The sequence below is a fragment of the Ahaetulla prasina genome, chromosome 2 (assembly GCF_028640845.1).
Source record: "Ahaetulla prasina isolate Xishuangbanna chromosome 2, ASM2864084v1, whole genome shotgun sequence".
In the NCBI taxonomy this organism is placed as follows: Eukaryota; Metazoa; Chordata; class Lepidosauria; order Squamata; family Colubridae; genus Ahaetulla; species Ahaetulla prasina.
In genome coordinates this window covers 83,852,820-83,872,880 of record NC_080540.1, presented here as the reverse complement: position 1 = coordinate 83,872,880, position 20,061 = coordinate 83,852,820, and the positions used below count along the sequence as shown (strand labels likewise).

Here is a 20,061-nt window from a genome sequence, read left to right as displayed (position 1 = left end):
AAAAGAAACAGCTAATCTGCTAGTCTGATTGTTCTTCAAAATTTACAATGAACTAATAATCCTAATTAAAACCACTTGGCTTAGTTCTGTAAAGCATCATAGCTTTTTCTATGCTTTGGTTGTACACACCACAGTCTATTATTTCTCTGTTTCTCCTGATCTCTAACAAAGTGCTGACTTTGTCAGGGTAGCTGAGCTAATTTTGTGAGCTCAGTGTGAAACCTTAGCTAAACAAAATTGTAGTAATTTTCCTTAATTTGTAATAGTGATTGGAGTGCAAACTAAATTTTCCTCTTGGGTCAATCCTATAATTTTCAATTAACTAAAACTGATCGCCAGGCTTGCTCTAATCCTGCATTTTGTTTAAAGGGCTTGGAGGCATTTCTGGTGGTGAGAAGTAAGGGTGTTTATTACTTGTGTATAAGAGAAACATAAAACGGGAGGGGTGTGAAGCAATTCCCTCTTTTTTTTTTACCATAGAAACTAGCCAACATGTATTATTTAGAGCCTTTTATGCTCACTATATTAAAAAGTTTAATAACAAAATTCCCACACATAAGAACAAACCCTCCATGTCCTTCCCACTGTGATAAGTGACTGTGGGTGAAAAGGAGTGAAAGAGGCTGAAATGCAAGTCTGGGTGCAAAAGAAGCAGAACTGCTGCAAACCAAGGTTTGAGCTGGGGATATAAACTCCATGCCTGTGATAGATGCAATGGGTTTCCCTTCCCAACATTGTTTCTTTACTTTAAAGCAGGGGTAGTCAACCTTTTTATACCCTACTGCCCACTTTTGTATCTCTGTTAGTAGTAAAATTTTCTAACCGCCCACCGGTTCCACAATAATGCGCCGTGTATCGTTGTCTACGCATGCCTCTTGTGCATTGTGGATTGGGTTTGGGGGGGAGGGGCACCGGCTACTAGCTCTGCTTGTCTGTTACAGCTGGGTGGTTTGGGGGGAGATGCGCGAGCTATTCTGGGACGAAGCTCTTTTGTTTGCGGTCGCACTATAGCGCCATTTAGTTTCACCTATGTAACATGAACTAAACTTATGCGCGGGCAATTACAAATATTTTCAGACATTTAAGTCGTCATGAGAAATTTTATGAAAACCTAATGAAAATGTTTTTAAATAATGCTATGAATTTTTTTAAAAAGTCAATTAAATTAAAAAAAAAAAGGAAAGTGCTTCAGTATCGGACAAAACCCCTACTGCCCACCATGAAAGCTGGAATGCCCACTAGTGGGCGGTAGGGACCAGGTTTACTACCATTGCTTTAAAGGCATAAGTGGGGAAGGAGAGGGGGGGGGGTTGAATTAAACAAAAGTTCAAACTGCAAGTGTAGATCTCAACCCATTTTTCATGTAAAAAATACATGTGAAATAAACCCAGGACAGATAAAAAAAAAGATAATGGGTACATGTTTAACAGATTATGGAGTAAAGGAAAATGCATCAAAATTCTTCAATGTGCTGGTATCAGTACAATGCTAGCTACATCCACAGTTATAGGCTTGGTTCCTGCGCATGTGCAAGATGGCGCTGCTGTAAAACTCAGGTCGGTGGATTTGAGATCGCCCGGCGGATGGCATCGTCGTGGCCGCTCGTCTAGCTGTTTTCGCCCCCCGGCCCAGTAGACAATCTTCCTCGCAGTCGCGGGAGAGGTCTGTGGACCTTTTAGGACCCGTGGCTGCTGAGAACGGGCCGGGAGGGCGATCGGCGAATGACGGCGGCCATTTTAGATGTCGGGGAGGAGGTGGCGTTTTGGTCGGCGTTGGAGCGCCTTCCCCTCCCCCCCCTCTTTTTGGGACCCGGATGTTTTTCTGGACAGATTGTTCTACTTAAGTCCTGGACTATTAGTCCTTGATTATGGACTTACCAGGATTGTACCATGGGTCTGATGGTTAGAGTATATTTTACATCTTATACGTCATATGTTACATCTTATATCCCATTTGTACCATGGAGATTGACTGTCCATTTTTACATCTTATGTCACCTTATACCTGGATCCTAATTAGAGAGCTACCTCAGGAGAACATCTCTGTTAACATCTCTGTCAGTCTGGGACGATCTACTTTCTGCTGACTTTTACTGTTTATTGCATGTGCTATTCTATATCCGAACTCTTGCACCTGCGAGGTGCCCCTGCCTCGTGGGAACGGCCTGTTACATTACCGAAGGCTGGCCTCAATGACGGGTCTTGGGACCCACAGAGGTGGCATGCGAAGAGGAAGAGCCTTTGGGGTTTTTTAGATAGGGCATTTTTAAGGGGTGGGAGTGTAAGGGCGGGTGTTGGGGGAAACCCGTTGGGAGGGGGTCCAGTTCCTGCGTGTGCTCACGGCGGTAAGTTAATAGGTTCGAAGGTCACGGGGGGGTTGTGTTCCGCCTGTTGAGGGTGGTCTTATTTGTACGGTAAGGGGGAGGGGCAGATATGACGGAAGTGGGGGCTCATATCGTTCTATGGGGGCGCGCGCTCGATGCTTGCAGGCGATCGCGCGCCCCGAGCCCTCAGACTTCTCCCGTTTCCCGGATGGTCAAGACCCTCAGAGCCCGGGCCTACGGCTGATGCTGTGCAACGCACGGTCCGTGGTCAATACGGCCCCCCTAATTTATGATCTTATTCAGGGGGGTGCCGTGGACCTTATGGCCGTTACGGAGACCTGATTGGGCACAGAAGGGGGCGTGCCCCTTGTTCAAATGTGCCCACTGGGTTTCCGAGCATTCCATCAGCCGAGGGCCCAGGGTAGGGGTGGGGGGGTGGCGGTTGTGATTAGAGAGAGTCTGGAGCCGAGGGAGACCACTGTACCTCAGATTGCCGGGTGTGAATCCCTCTTTGTGAGGTGGGGTCATAGATGTCAGATGGGCTTGTTTGTCACGTACCTGGCTCCTTGCGGTGTGACAGCAGCCCTGCCCGAGCTCCTGGAGGTGCTTGCTGGAGTGGCGGTGGAGACCCCCAGACTTATTGTCATGGGGGACTTTAACTTGCCATCGACCGGCATGTCATCTTCAGTTGCTCAGGAGTTCACGGCTTCCATGACGGCCTTGGACCTGACTCAAGTAGTTGATGGCCCTACTCACAGTGGGGGTGGCACACTGGATTTGATTTTCATCTCTGGTCAGTGGTTGAAGGATCTGGATTTGAGGGATTTAGTCATCGAACCTTTGTCATGGTCGGATCACTCTCTCCTTCGCCTGGACTTTCTGACCGCCACTCAACACCGCAGGGAGACGGAACCAATACGTTGGTTCCGTCCCAGGCACCTGATGAACCCGGAGAGGTTCCAGACAGAGCTTGGGCCGTTTCCTGAGGGTCTGGCTCACGGCACGGCCGAGGAACTTGTCGCGGCTTGGGAACGGGCCGCGGCGAGGGCCTTGGACCGTGTCATGCCTTTGCGGCCTCTGACCCGGCGTAGGTCTCAACCAGCTCCCTGGTTCTCCAAGGAGCTGAGGGGGATGAAACACTGGAGAAGACGCCTAGAGAGTTCCTGGAGGTCCAGTCGTTCGGAGGCTGATCGGACACTAGTTAGGTCCTATACTAGGACCTACCTAGTGGCAATGAGGGAAGCGAGATGTTGCTACGTCTCCTCCCTCATTGCGTCGGCAGATAACCACCCGGCCACCCTGTTTCGGGCTACTCGCTTTCTCCTTCAACAGGAAGAGCGGGATGACCCGCTGCAGGGACGTGCTGAGGAGTTTAGTGGTTATCTATACGACAAAATCGTTCAGCTTCGGGACGGCCTGGACCAAAATTGGGTAGATCCAGGTGGGATGTCAGAGAGCCGTCTTGTTGAGACTATTTGGGATGAGTTTGACCCTGTGGCTCCCGAGGACATGGACAGGTTGCTGGGTAGGTTGAACGCCACCACATGTTTACTGGACCCGTGTCCCTCCTGGTTGGTGCTGGCCGCACAGGAGGTGACACGAGGCTGGCTCCAGGGGATTACGAATGCTTCTTTGTTGGAGGGGGTCTTTCCGGCCGCCTTGAAGGAGGCGGTGGTGAGGCCTCTCCTCAAGAAGCCTTCCCTGGACCCAGCTGTTTTAGGTAATTATCGTCTGGTCTCCAACCCGCTCGGCGAAGGTTGTAGAGAGTGTGGTTGCATATCAGCTACCCCGGTACCTGGAGGAAACCGTCTATCTAGACCCGTTCCAGTCCGGTTTTCGGCCCGGTTACAGCACTGAGACGGCTTTGGTCGTGTTAGTGGATGATCTCTGGAGGGCCAGGGACAGGGGTTATTCCTCTGCCTTGGTCCTATTAGACCTCTCAGCGGCTTTTGATACCATCAACCATGGTATCCTGCTGCACCGGTTGGAGGGATTGGGAGTGGGAGGCACCGTTCATCGGTGGTTCTCCTCCTATCTCTCCGATTGGTCGCAGACGGTGTTGACGGGGGGGGCAAAGGTCGCCCTTGAGACGCCTCACTTGTGGGGTACCTCAGGGGTCAATTCTCTCGCCCCTCTTGTTCAACATCTATATGAAGCTGCTGGGTGAGATCATCAGTGGTTTTGGTGTGAGGTACCAGCTGTACGCTGATGACACTCAGCTGTACTTTTCCACACCGGACCACCCCAACGAAGCCATCGAGGTGTTGTCCCGGTGTCTGGAAGCCGTACGGGTCTGGATGGGGAGAAACAGGCTCAAGCTCAATCCCTCCAACGGAGTGGCTGTGGATGCCGGCATCCCGGTACTGTCAGCTGCAGCCGCGGCTGACTGTTGGGGGCGAGTCATTGGCCCAATGGAGAGGGTGCGCAACTTGGGCGTCCTCCTGGTTGGACGGCTGTCTTTCGAAGACCATTTGACGGCCGTCTCCAGGAGAGCTTTTCACCAGGTTCGCCTGGTTCACCAGTTGCGCCCCTTTCTAGACCGGGATGCCTTATGCACGGTCACTCATGCTCTCGTGACATCTCGTCTGGATTACTGCAATGCTCTCTACATGGGGCTCCCCTTGAGGAGCACCCGGAGACTCCAGGTAGTTCAGAATGTGGCTGCGCGGGTGATAGAGGGAGCCCCTCGTGGCTCTCACGTAACACCTCTCCTGCGCAGACTGCACTGGCTGCCTGTGGCCTTCCGGGTGTGCTTCAAGGTTCTGGTAATGATCTTCAAAGCGCTCCATGGCATAGGGCCGGGCTACTTACGGGACCATCTGCTGCCACCAAATGCCTCTCACCGACCCGTGCGCTCTCACAGAGAGGGACTCCTCAGGGTGCCGTCGGCCAGGCAGTGCCGATTGGCGACACCCAGAGGAAGGGCCTTTTCTGTGGGGGCCCCCACCCTCTGGAACGAGCTTCCCCCAGGTCTTCGCCAACTTCCTGACCTTCGAACCTTCCACCGCAAGCTTAAGACACATCTATTTATTTGCGCAGGACTGGACTAGAATTTTAAATTTTTAAATGTTTAAATTTTAAATCTGGTTTTAAATGGGTTTTATTATTTATAGTTCTATTTTAAATATTCGGCCTATGTAATAAGTTTTTTAAATTAATGTTTTACCCTGTATATATATATGTTTTTTTATATGGCTGTAAACCGCCCTGAGTCCCTAGGGAGATAGGGCGGTATAAAAGTGTGAATAATAAATAAATAATAAAAAAATGGAAGGGAAGACTACAGTACTGCACACTAGAGCAGGGGTCTCCAACCTTGGTCCCTTTAAGACTTGTGGACTTCAATTCCCAGAGTTCCTCAGCCAGCTGCACTAGAGCAAATAAGCTTTCACAAGGATTGTGGGAAAGGGATGTCCTTATGGGATACAGAAGAAGAACAAATAAAAGTGTCTGCAGTTAAAAGGAAGGAGCACTGGTGCTATTGATTCAATTTTTGCTGTACCGAGAAGTCATGGCAATCAAATAAACAAAGCAGATAACAACACACTATATGAATATGGAGAGACACAGAGTCCAGCCTAATGGTATGTCGTCTACCATCAGAAACTAATAATTATTTATTTTGGGCCAATGACAAAGCTAAGAAGGTGGTTTCTACCATTTGAAGTTTGATATACACACAAGAAGAAGAAGAAGAAGGAGAAGAAGGAGAAGGAGAAGGAGAAGGAGAAGGAGAAGGAGAAGGAGAAGGAGAAGGAGAAGGAGAAGGAGAAGGAGAAGAAGAAGAATGGCAATCAAATTGGTTGTTGTAAAACAAAATAATGAGAAATCATTCAAATATTTCATCAAAACTTTTGAATTCTATGGGCTTCTATTCAGTCCATTACACTCAGTGGTATTGTCAATTTGCAAACAAAGACATACAGAAACAAGCTACACATTATTATATGATCTGATAAGAAACTTCACTGAAGCACTTTTGAATAAATCTGAATATTGCACTGTAAGTAGGAATTGGCATTGTATGATCAAGTTTTAATTTCACTATCATTTTGAAACAGGAATGTGCTGAAAAATTATGGTCATATGTCTGTGGCGGTTTCTGGCACATGTCCTGAAGCCAGGTTATTCAGACACAGTCCTTCCAAAATTATCCTCATGCTTAGCACTGTGTTATCACTCTGTACATCTGGTGAATGTAGTTGAGATAACTCAGGAAAGCTGCCAAACTTTCATTTACTACACAGTCAAACTGAGTTTTTCAGTGTTAGCAGGCTGATACAGTACTCAGAAAAAATGTTTTCATGTAGATATGTACTACATTTGTCCAATTTGGTCACGCAGGTTGGGCATGTTGCAGGAATGTCAGTTGCCAGGAACTAGGAGACATGCCTTCTCTGCTGTGTAGATATTCTTCCTTCACATATCAGGATGACCCCCAATCCTGTTGGATCTTTGCAGGGCAGTGAAGACTTAGTTTTATGCTCAGCTTATGCTCTGGTATATTAAGGGCCCCATTTCTTCACTGTATTAATATCTGTGGAAACAGTCTTACCTGATGCCATATATATTTATTTTCTACTGTTTTGATTGCTTTGTTTTTATTTTTTTTTAATTTTATGATGTTTGCTGCTCAGAATCCTTTTTTGAGATAGATAGATAATAGATAGATAGATAGATAGATAGATAGATAGATAGATAGATAGATAGATAGATAGATAGATAGATAGATAGATAGATAGACAGAACAGAACAGAACAGAACAGAACAGAATAGAATTTTATTGGCCAAGTGTGATTGGACACACAAGGAATTTGTCTTGGTGCATATGCTCTCGGTGTACATAAAAGAAAATATACGTTCTTCAAGGTACAACATTTACAACACAAATGATGGTCAATATATCAATATAAATCATAAGGATTGCCAGCAACAAAGTTACAGTCATAAGTGGAAAGAGATTGGTGATGGGAACAATGAGAAGATTAATAGTAGTGCAGATTTAGTAAATAGTTTGACAGTGTTGAGGGAATTATTTGTTTAGCAGAGTGATGGCCTTCAGGAAAAAACTGTTCTTGTGTCTAGTTATTCTGGTGTGCAGTGCTCTATAGCAATAGATGATAGATAGATAGATAGATAGATAGATAGATAGATAGATAGATAGATAGATAGATAGATAGATAGATAGATAGATAATCTTCATAGCCTCCAAATGTCCTTAATATATCATCCATTTATATATTCCTATTCCTGGTGGTCAGTGCAATCAAACATATAATCTTGACTCCTTGACTCTTCGATTTCTGAATTGACCCTTTATAATGGAAATTTCCATATTATGACCTGAGAGTATGGGAAACATCATTATCTATCTATCTATTATTATTATTATTATTATTATCTATTGGACCAGATGGACTATGTGCATACTTTTTAAAAAAACTTTCAATTAATATAGCTGAACCCCTAAGCATAATCTTTAATAAAGCCTTCAAAACTAGTTCCCTTCCAAAACTCTGGTCTCTAGCCACAGTCATTCCTATCTTCAAAAAAGGAGATCCAGCCTTGTGGAAAATTACAGACCTATCTTTCTATGTTGTGTCTCATGCAAAGTAATGGAATCCATCATAAACCAATCCATTACACTCCATCTTGAAACAAACAACCTTCTCTCTAATAAACAATTTGGTTTCAGAAAAAAATGTCTTGTAACCTACAACTTCTCCACTGCAAAAACATATGGACTACCAACCTTGATCAAGGAAAAGCAATAGATGCAGTCTACATAGACTTCTGCAAAGCTTTTGATTCAGTAGTACATGATAAACTACTCCTCAAACTAAATTCCTATGGCATTTCGGGACCTCTTCACAATTGGATAAATGCCTTCTTGTCAAACAGACAAGAAGTGGTCAAAATTGGCAACGCTATATCTAATCCTGTTCCTGTCAAAAGTGGTGTTCCCCAAGGTAGTGTTCTTGGACCAACACTCTTCATACTATACATAAATGATCTCTGCGACCTCATCTCAAGTTATTGTGTTCTCTTTGCTGACAATGTCAAACTATTTAATACCACTAATAATACTTCTACCCTTCAAGAAGACCTCAACTTAATTTCCAATTGGTCTAAAACTTGGCAACTCCAAATCTCAACCAGCAAATGCTCAGTCTTACATATTGCAAAAAAGAACCCTAACATCAAGTACAAACTTGATGGACATTACCTAACTGATGATTCCCACCCTGTCAAAGATCTTGGAGTTCTCATATCAGATGACCTTAATGCCAAAGCCCACTGCAACTAAATAGCGAAAAAGGCCCTAAGAGTTGTAAACCTAATTTTACGCAGCTTCTTTTCTAAAAACTCTACACTACTAACTAGAGCATACAAAACATTTGCCAGACCTATTCTTGAATACTGCTCATCCGTCTGGAACCCATACCACATCTCTGACATAAATACAATAGAAAGAGTCCAGAAATATTTTACTAGAAGAATTCTTCACTCCTCTGAAAACAACAAAATACCCTATACCAACAGTCTTGAAATCCTGGGATTAGAAAATTTACAACTCTGTCGACTTTGACATGACCTGTGTTTAACACACAAAATCATCTATTGCAATATCCTTCCTATAAAAGACTACGTCAGCTTCAATCACAATATTACAAGAGCAAAAAATAGATTCAAGCTAAATGTCAACCGCTTCAAACTTGATTGCAGAAAATATGACTTCTGTAACAGAGTTGTTAATGCTTGGAACTCATTACCTGACTCCATAGTCTCTACTCAAAATCTCAAAAACGTCAACCAAAAACTGTCTACTATTGACCTATAAGGGGCGTGCATAAGAGCACAAAAGTGCCTCCCATTCCTGTCCTATTGTTCCCTTCATCATATCAAATTGATATAGTTGATGCATATTTTTTTTACATATATGTATATATTTTCTTCAAAATATGTTGTTTTATCTATGACAATTGTTTGTGTATACTGTTGTGACAAAAAGAAATAAAAAAAAACATCCTTGGAGAGAGGGGTCTTCTGTATCTATGCCCATATTAGAGCTGGTCAAATGAATAAAGATGCTAGTGAGGTCCCATTATAACACGTAGAATACCGGTAGGTATAATTTCATTATTGTATTCTCTGCTCCCAACCCCACCAGCAGCAACATTCTGTATTTTGCTTCCAAGATTTGAATCTTTTGGACAAGGGTTTTAAAGATACCTTAAGTCCAGGAATAACTGGATAAGAAAGCCATCTAGAAGTGTGGCTAGTGTACTACTGAAATGGAGAGTGGGATTATCTGAATTGAGAACAGAATTTCCATTGGTTTTGATGGAATATTCTGACATTTTTTAAAACATCAACCACAGAGTAGGCAAGCTATTTCTCCAAGTACTTCGGAGAACAGATATTTTGAAGTACAACTTGAAGTATAACTCCAGTAGCATAGCTAAGTGTCCAGGACTGGCAGGTATTTTGAAAATGGCACTGGGGAAACTTGGTTCAGTTCCTAGGTCTTTAATCTATGTTTATCCCTCTTGTTTTTACCATTATTTATAATCAAAAACATAAAATGTTCTCTGAGCTGTGGTGAGCTTGTTATGTGGGAAGTTATGGGTTCTGATTTTCTGCAGTTAATTACTTTTCTTTTCCTCGCTTGGCCTATTTTGGAAGGAAGGAAGGAAGGAAGGAAGGAAGGAAGGAAGGAAGGAATTTTTTTGTTTCTTTGTGAGAAAATTCATATTTTCTCCATTACACAAATTTTTGTATGTGGCATTTTTCCATATATGCTGAAGAAAAGCAAATATCATGCTTGCATTGAATGTGTTTCTCATCCATCTCTAATTACCAATATGCTTGTTATCTCTAGTTCTGTTTTTTATCTATTTGTTTGTTTTTTCTATTCTGCTAATCATGGGTGTAAACTTCATGAGGTGACAAGACATTTGACTCCAGGCCAAGTCCCACTGAGGGCTGGACTATCAAATCAGTTGTATTTATTTATTTTATTTATTTCATCAAGCATGTATTAGATAACAGATATGAGTATAAATGTAATTATGAATACATGAAATGGATACGAATAAAAGGGAACATTAGGACAAGAACGGTAGGCACATTGGTGTGCTTATGCACGCACCATCATACTCTTATAAGTTGAATTGCTTCAATTCAACAAGCATACTACTGTAACTGCAGTTAGAAGACCCTAGTTGCTGTGACTCCCAACTTTCCACACAGCACTAAAAGGCTGAAACTCCATTTCTACTGTTGTGTGTTCTCTTTTACTATGTTAACGGATGCCTGTTATTTGACTGCAGCCTCCTTAGCCATCTCTTCTGCCAGCAGGAGGAGTGACAACTGTACATCCAGGCTGCTAATATAGTACTATTGACAGGAAGTCAAGCAACCTGGAGTTTGTGCAATTGCCATCTGGCAGTAAAAAAAATATTTTTCTTTTAAAAATAAAGACAGCATTATATTTTCTGTGAAAGGATTTTTGGCAGTTTTGAGATAGATAAATAGGTAGGTAGGTAGGTAGGCAGGCAGGCAGGCAGACAGACAGACAGACTGGTGAAATGGGAGGGATTCACTTTTTAGAAATCTCATGCTGTCATTTATACTCTTCTTAAAACTTGTAAAATAGGAAAACACAACAAAAATCTGTTCGTGTTTCCAGAGAGGTCCTCATTCATCTAGGGATGCCACCTCTAGCATCTAGATGTTGGGGAATCAAGCTGAGGCACCAACCCAAGGAAAGTCAACTCTTTTCTGTATACAGTAGAAAGTCTTTTAAGATATTTGGGGGAAATCTCTAAGTATAGTATCAAATACTTGAGAGAGAGGCATGGACTTCTGAAAACACACACAAAACACATCTCAAGCAAACATAGAAAACATACTCAACATCTATAGCAGTGGCAGTCAACCTGGTCCCTACCGCCCACTAGTGGGCGTTCCAGCTTTCATGGTGGGCGGTAGGGGTTTTGTCCGATACTGAAGCACTTTCCTTTTTTTTAATTTAATTGACTTTTTAAAAAAAATTCATAGCATTATTTAAGAACATTTTCATTAGGTTTTCATAAAATTCCCTGTGACAATTTAAATTTCTGAAAATATACTATTTGTATCGCCCGCACATAAGTTTAGTTCACGTTACGTAAGTGAAACTAAATGGCGCTATAGTGAGACTGCAAACAAAAGAGCCTCGTCCCAGAATAGCTTGCGCATCTCCCCCCACACCACTCAGCTGTAACAGACAAGTAGAGTGGTAGCTGGCGTCCCCCCCAAACCCAATCCACAATGCGCGAGAGGCATGCTCAGATGACGATACACGGCGTATTACTGTGGAACTGGTGGGCAGTTAGAAAATTTTACTACTAACAGAGATACAAAAGTGGGCAGTAGGTATAAAAAGGTTGACTATCCCTGATCTATAGAATACTTGGATGAAGGTAGAACTTCTGATAATCAAGAGAGAATGTGGTAAGTTGGACAGAAACAAATGATCTATCCAGAGAATTTCTCAAGCCATTAGAGGACATATATTTCTTCCTTCTAAAAATAGGTTATTAGATCTGTATTAAACTCCATATGTATCATTATATTTAATTCTATGATCATTGCTTCATGTTGCCTTGAGCTTTAGTTTGTGAGAAGGCAGAATATAGATGTAGAAAGCAAAGCCAGTGATGATTCCTTTAACCTTAGACTCAATCTTCCAAATTTCTAAAGAGATATGACTAACAGCCAAATCAGTAAAATGTTTTTCTCTCACTGTGAATTTGATTTTTTAGTCAGACTGTGATGTTATTATTTTTCTGTTGAAATATAATCAGTAAAAGTCTTAATGAATGTGTGATTGGATGTTTCACAGGATACAAATTGTCATTTGAATTGTCATGTGATAAAAAGAGAAAAGTTTCTTTGTTTTGGAGGAATCTGCATTAATTTGGAATATTTATTATTACAATAGCAATAGCAATAGCACTTAGACTTATATACCGCTTCATAGTGTTTCACAGCCCCCTCTAAGCAGTTTACAGAGTCAGCATATTGCCCCCCAACAATCTGGCTTCTCATTTTACCCACCTCAGAAGGATGGAAGGCTGAGTCAACCTTGAGCCTGGTGGGATTCGAACTGCCAAGCTGCAGCCAGCAGTCAGCAGAAGTAGCTTGCAATGCATAGTCTCAAAGTGGCAACACCACCAAACATTGGTCAGCTACATCTTTTCCATAAAAATAAAATTAAAGCAACATTACCTGTGTAGATAAATCTTCCAGGTGTGCCTTTACAGAACTGTTTGGATTTATAGGACAATGTAACTTCCACAACACCAGGAATATGTCGGGGTGGTGTCTGAACTCTGATAGCATGTGGCGTAATAAGCTAGAAGAAATTGTAAGAATAGAGGAAATTGGTTAGATATAGAATAGTTATGCAATAACATATTTTCTTTCAGCTCACACTACAAAGCTCTTGAATATATAATTAGCCTGTCTGTGTTTGAATGAATTCTTGGAATAACTAGCATAAAAGCCAATGACAACAATATTTGCAAATGTTATTTCCCAGTCATAATTATATTAGCTCTGTTTTCATACACAGCAAGTATTTATTTCGGGGTATGAGAATTTCTTGTGACAAACCATAACTTTTGATTGAACCAATTTGCAATTTTTATACTAAGGAATCCCACAGGATTTCCATTTTGCTCCCCTAGCATATGCCAGATATGAGTGTCCTATTAGAAAACTATCAAAAAATAAGGGCTTTCCACATTTCAGTGAAGGCAAAGTTAATTATGATATTGTTCTGTGCAGAATACTCCATGAAACAGAGAGAAGCACAAGGCTGACCTCATATACTTGCTCTGTTTCATCTGGGAGAGTCTGGCTTTGTATGCTTTAAAATATATACCATAGCTTTTGAAGTATTAATTGCATATTGTTGTAAGACACTTTCAGAAGCCTGATCACAAAATAATAACTACAATATGTGAATGTGTGCTATGTATATAGGTGTCTCTTTATATCAGGAATTAGATCCGATTTTAACAGCCTTTCCCATTTGAGAATTTAAATAAACTATTCTACTACAACATTCCTTCATCTGCTTCAAATATTTTCTCTTAACTCATTGGGGAATTGCAGTTGATTAAATGTAAAGATAGGAGAAATTGTCTCTAAAATTCTGATCATGTGAGTCTTTCTCTAACAACACAGAATGTTAATTTTTATTTGACACATTTCAGCTTTATTCCATGACCTGTAATTGTTGCAGCTATTGTTGCATATGTTATGAATTTTAAATGGTTATTGTTGATTCTGTACCACTTACCTTGAGCTATGAAAGTATAACCAATTTATCAAGATTAGTCAATGCTCCAGTTAGTCCTGTTGCTTGACACTTAAACATGCCATGATATGACAATGCAATATTTATAATATAAAGAAAGACATATTAAAAAAGGCACTTTTGGAATCTTGTTAAAGGCTGATTTAAAAGTCTTTCTCAGACAAACTACAAACTTAGTTGTAGAGGCCCCAAGGTGAGTGTGCCAGATTAGAGGTGGCTAATGGAATAGAGAACACCTGGCCTCCTTCCTGTGCACAGTTTGTTCCAGCCCATCCATTTCCTTAGTTTTATTTTAATTCAATTTTTAAATTTAAAATCTTTATTTGTTTTAATGTTTCTATTGCACTTTATTTAATGCCTGCAAGCCGCCTAGAGACACCTCTGGTGAGATGGGCACCGTACAAGTTTGATAAATAAATGAACATTGTTTCACTGGCTTTCAATTGTGAGAGTGCAGTTCTTAACTGGCCTTGAGCTTTATTAATATGATATTACTGGATAGTTTTATCTAACAATTGTTTAGTTCTACAAATGAGAAAGATTCAATTTTTTTAACGTAACAAAGAAATTATGAACGAAAGTAATCCATATACTTGAAATGATCAGGAAGAAGTGACAAATTTATATACAGAGAATAAACCCAAGCCTTATGAACGGCAAAGAATAAATTTTAAAATAAATTATCTTATGTGTTTTTAAATTATCTTATGTGTTTTTTATTGCAGGTCCCTTTATTATTAATCTATCAGTCTATTCCTTTTCTAGTGTACCTAGATTTTTCTGGCAATCTCAGTCCATCCCCACTGGAGACCATGTACCTTCAGAGATTACTCCAAACTTCACAATCTCAGAATCTGTGAGTTGTGGTAGCATAATCACTGTATTCTGGAAAGATTCCCAATTCAGATCACAATTTGAATAAATCATCAGTTTTTCAAATGCCCTCCCTCCTCTGGAGGCTTCCACGCCAGCTGACTCATCAACAAATTGCAGAAGAATATTTCGGCTATTTAGTTGTATTTATATATTCTCCCTTCTATCCCTCAACTTGGGGTAAGCTTTAACCCCAATAACCATTCATCAGTGGTTTATACAATAGTTCATGGGGAAGGATTCTGATGGGGAAAGTGAAAAGCTTTGTCTTTAGTATCATTGCCCCAATTCAATTCCCTACCCCCGTGATGGCGAACCTATGGCATGCGTAGCCATATCAATGGGCACGCGAGCTCAGCTCCGGTGCACATGCGTGCACTGGCCTGCTGATTTTCGGGCCTTCTGGGCCCACCAGAAGTAGGGAAACAGACTGTTTCCTGCCTTCAGAGGGCCTGGGTGGGGGTGGGAAAGGCCCATTTTTCTCTCTTACCTGGCTCCAGAGCCTCCCTAGGAGGCTCTTTCCCACCCCTCCTGAGGTCCTCCAGAGGCCAGAAATGGGCCATTTACCAACTTCCGGTTGGACAGGAAGTGACATTTTTTGCTGTCCCCAGCCCCCAGAGCCTCTCTAGGAGTCTCTGGAGGCTGGAAACAGCAAAAAAAATCACTTCCTGTCCAACCGGAAGTTGGTAAATGGGCCGTTTCTGGCCTCCGGAGGACCTCCAGGGAAATGGGGAAGGCCATTTTCCACCTTCCCAGACTCATAGGGAGGCTCCGGAGACAGGTAAGAGAGAAAAACGGGCCTATTGGGCCATCGTGTGTCGGGGGGGGAAGAGTCGCATGTGCATGTGCGGGGGTGAGGCGCATAGAATTATGGGTGTGGGCATGCACACGGGTGACCCCGCCACTCCCCCTTCCTGGCACATGATGGCAAAAAGGTTAGCCATCACTGCCCTACCCTATCCCATACATACTGGCTACTTATTTAACTAAAATCACCTATGGTTCCCCCAACTGCAAACTTCACAATTACTATGCAGGCTTGAAATACAGGAACTTTAAAAGAGCCCTACTAGATATCTAGTCCATTCGTTGGTTCTAAGAATAATCAACTAGGTCTTTCAATGAAGGTCAACAAAGAAAGCATAAAAGAATAACCTTGTTTGATTGTTTATTAGCATCTGTAATTCTGACATAATTTGCCTTTGAACCTGGAGAAGATTTCATTTGATAATTATATGATCTATCTACCTTAAACAAACAAAACCCACAAGCCAGCAGCCATTGTCACATCACATGACAATGAATTTCAAATTTTTATTAATCATATGCAAGCAATACAAATAAATAATCAATCAGATTCAGGATGACAGATGCATGACACACAAATGCACATTAATAAAAATAATTAAAGGTCATTTAGGATTCATTGTCTTTAAGAATAATATATATGCAGCAATAGCCCTTTCTCATCTTTTTTTTTTTTTCATAAAAAGTTTTATTTTTACAATCATATCAAATAATTCATCCAATGTACAGTTATATACAATTAGTCGGGCTTGCCCAGTCACCACCCCCCTTTTTAACACTCTTCCCTCTTCTACCTTCTTTTACTTTCCAAACCTTCCTCTCCTTCTCTTATCTACATCCGCTCCTCCCTCCACCCTACACCTTCCTTCTCCCTCTACTATCCCTCTTCCTTCCTCTTCTCCTCTTTCCTACCTCCTACTCTCTCTTTTCTCCCTCCTCACCGTTCTAAAATGGTAACTATGCAGACCCGATCCTACATTAATTATATTTCTTCAATAATCCCTGTACATTAACCATCACTCCATCTCTACCAAACCCCCCCCAATTCCCCTCCCCCTTACCCCCCACCCCCCATCCCGACTTCCCAGAACAAAATGCAGGGTATCAAAACTAACAATCATAATCCAAAATAATTCCTAAATTATAATCTCTAGTCACACCACACTTAGTCACACTCTCAATTCCCCTCTCCTTCAAAATATATCTAATACAAAATATTTCCTAAATTTACTCATATGCTATTCAATATTTTTTTATCTGATACTTATTTTAAATATAATCAATCCACATTTTCCATTCTAGAATATATTTTTCTAGTGTATAGTCTTTCAAGTAAGCGGAGATTTTGTCATCTCTGCCAGATTTGATACTTTGAGTGTCCATTCTTGATTGTAGGTAATTCTTCTTTCTTCCAATACTGAGCAATCAAAAGTCTTGCGACTGTTATTAAGTTCAAAATCAATTTAATCTCTATAGCTGTGTAGTCCATAATTATTCCTAGTAGAAAGAACTGCGGAGTAAACTTAATCTTCTTTTCAAAATATTCTGCATGATCCACCATACTTTAATCCAAAATGCTTTAACTTTTTACAAGTCCACCATATATGGTAATAAGTAGCATCTTCACAATCGCATCTCAACATTTAGCAAGATCTAATATGTGTTTCTTGTAAACAGGTAATGTCATTTTAAATTGTTTCAAATAATGAAATACTTTCCTTCTCTTCTACGGTGAGTTCAGGCCATTAACATTCCAAGATAGGAAACTTTTGGAACACCAGCCGCAGATCACATTTTACTTTAGGCCTTGCTCCTCCACTGTTTCCGTTGTAGTAGTTGCCAGTTGTTGTTGTGCCTTCATCTCTTGTTCCTTGCGTTTAGCAGCAGCTCTTATCAACCTTTGTTCTTTTGAATCTAAACCCGTCGTAGGTATTTCCAACACTTGTAATAAATCTTCTTCCATCACAATCTGTTCTTGTACCTGCTTCACTTCTCTTCCTTCACTTCAGCCTCCTTCTTCTAGCTTCCAATGGGGAAGACTTCCAACTTTAATACCTCAACATAAAATTCTCTTGCTTTTCCAACCGTATTGAAACGATATACTTTCCTGCATAATATACTATTATACCAGTTGGAATATCCCATCTATATTCAATCTGATGTTTTTAAGTTCATTCACCAGGAAGGCAAATTCCTTCCTAGCCCTTAACATTTTGGTGGAATTTCCTTTAATATCAAAATATCTTGACCAGCAATCTGAATCTTCTCCCCTTATATGAAGCTTGCAAAATCTGATTTCTCACTGTTCTGTTTGTAAAATAAATAACAACATCCCTTGGCAACTTTTTTGCCTTGCTATCCAAGAATTCACACGATATATTTTATCAATTTGATAAGCCACATCTGCTGGACGAGCTGCTAATATCTCAGCAAATACTTCAGAAAAATTTCCTTAAATTCTCTTCCTTATTTTCTTTCAAACCTCGAATTCTAAGAGCAAATTCCATATTTCTATATTGTATCAAAACTATTTCATCCTCTGTTTTTCCATTTTACTTTGAAATTCATCCATTTTATTTTCTAATTTTAAATTATGTTGCTTAATTTCTTCAACCTCCTCCTCCAATAAAATCACATTCGTTGCCAAACTTGTACTGCCATTACAAATCCTTCTTTAACTTCTTTATTTCCCACTTGAATTTCTGATATCTGCTCTTTCATTTCAGACATCTCATCAGTTATTACTTTAAATTTTTCTTCTATAAAGCCTTTTAAGTTCTCTTGTAACGCCTCTAAATTCAATGTTCTAGTCTCTGCTGTATGAGCTGGAGAGGCACCAGCTGATAAAGTTCCAGAGCTCTTTGTTACAGTAGACTTTAATTGTTTGGCTGCCATCTTCTATAAAATTATATATTTATTTATTTCCAACTTAATATTCACTTTAAATCTTCTTAACCTCTAAAAAACACAGTCTTTTAAAGCAGTATTTAAAAATCTCCCCTAGATTCTATCAGCAGGCAACAAAGAGTTAAAGAGTAAAAGCAGCAAGTAACATGCAAATTACCAACTGCAGACGGAACGCTGAAAGTATCGAGCCCTTTCTCATCTTAACAATTAATTATTCTAGCTAATATCTGAATTTTAATATGACAGCCAGTTACTAGGAGACAGTGAGTTCTAGTTTTCTCTTAGACTTTAAAGCTGGGTGACCTTGGGTCAGTCTTTCCCACTTAGCCCATCTCACCTTCATAAAGTTGCTGGGATGTAGAAAACATGATGTGGGATCATTACATATGTCACTTTGAGTTACACAAAATAAAAGTGAGATACAAAGCTAATGAAATAGATCAGTGGTGAAATGCTACCAGTTCGTACCGGTTCGGGCAAACTGGTAGAGATAAAAACTAAAAAAAAAGCTACCGGTTCCTCTGAACCGGTATTTCTGATGATCAGCTGTGCCAGGTGATTTAAAATTGCTAGAAAGCAGGAAATCCTGCTTTCTAGTGAATCTAAATTGCGCAACAGAGCTGATTTCCCCCTCACTATTCTACTTACCTTCCCAAGCCTCCTTTTGGTGTGTATTGTGCATGCGCACACACAGCGCATGTTTGGTGTGCACTGCACATGCAGGTGCATTTGGCCCGCACTGTGCATGTGTACACATTTGGTGCACATTGCACATGCATACTCATTTGGTGCACACCACACGTGCACGTGTTTGGCACACAGCATGCATGCGCAGTCAGCGAACCGGTAGCAAACCAGTTCAGATTTCACCACTGATATAGATATATTTAAATTTTGTATAAATATATATATTTGATTACACTATTCTACTTGACTGCTTGTATACAAAATATAGCCCAACTGAAGATAGTTTCTCTTTTCTAAATGTGATTTTTTTAAAAAAAAATCATGGTTATTATGACAATTTAATTGGAGATTAATTGAAAACTCAAGTATCTGTGTTTTCATACACAATTAGCAGAGCAAATTATGATCTGATTCACTCCTCCAAGTGAAAAAGGTTGCAATTATGTTATAGAACCTACAACAGAAATATATGTTTAAGTAATAAATACATAGCCCAAAATCATTTTAAATCAGCATATTTAACATGTATCTCCCATTTTTCATATGCTCAGTTAGCAGAAGTCCTATTTTCTTTAATGAAGTTTACACCAGCATAACGTTTTAAGAGAAATGACTTGATAATCAATTTCCATTTCATGCGTATAAATACTGCAATTACAAAGCTTGAATACATGGAAAATAAAATTATAATATTTACATTGCAAATTGCAAAATAGGAAAAGAACACTATTTCAGAAATGAAACTTTGTTTTGTTTCTTATTTCTCAAATATATTCTTAAATACAATTGTTATACATTACAGGGGCAGGAAGGCATAAAAAAATGATATTTTAAAACTTCCATCAGTTATTTAGTTGTATTTAGCTTTATTTCATTCTGGACTGTAGTGAAAAGTGAATGACATTTATATCTAGGCTTTTTTATTTATTTATTTAAATGTCATGTAATGACCATTTCAGTAATCCAGACAAGATAAAAAATTATTAATTCTAAGATTTCAATAAAAGTTACTTGCTTATACAGACACAGTTTTGTTCTGGCCTACCTTTGTTTTGAAAAAAGTCTTTTTTGTGTATCTCTTAGGGAAAGCTCC

At 40.3% G+C, this 20,061-nt stretch overlaps 1 protein-coding gene across 5 annotated transcripts in view; it reads right to left on the bottom strand.

Moving 5' to 3' along the window:
* EBF1 (EBF transcription factor 1) overlaps positions 1 to 20,061 on the bottom strand; it is a 412,485-nt gene that overhangs the window by 74,390 nt on the left and 318,034 nt on the right. For all 5 annotated transcript variants that reach the window (XM_058168521.1, XM_058168522.1, XM_058168524.1 and 2 more), the window contains exon 10: positions 12,599 to 12,725. In XM_058168521.1, the coding sequence (XP_058024504.1) occupies positions 12,599 to 12,725 (127 nt within the window). The remainder of the gene's footprint in view (positions 1 to 12,598; positions 12,726 to 20,061) is intronic.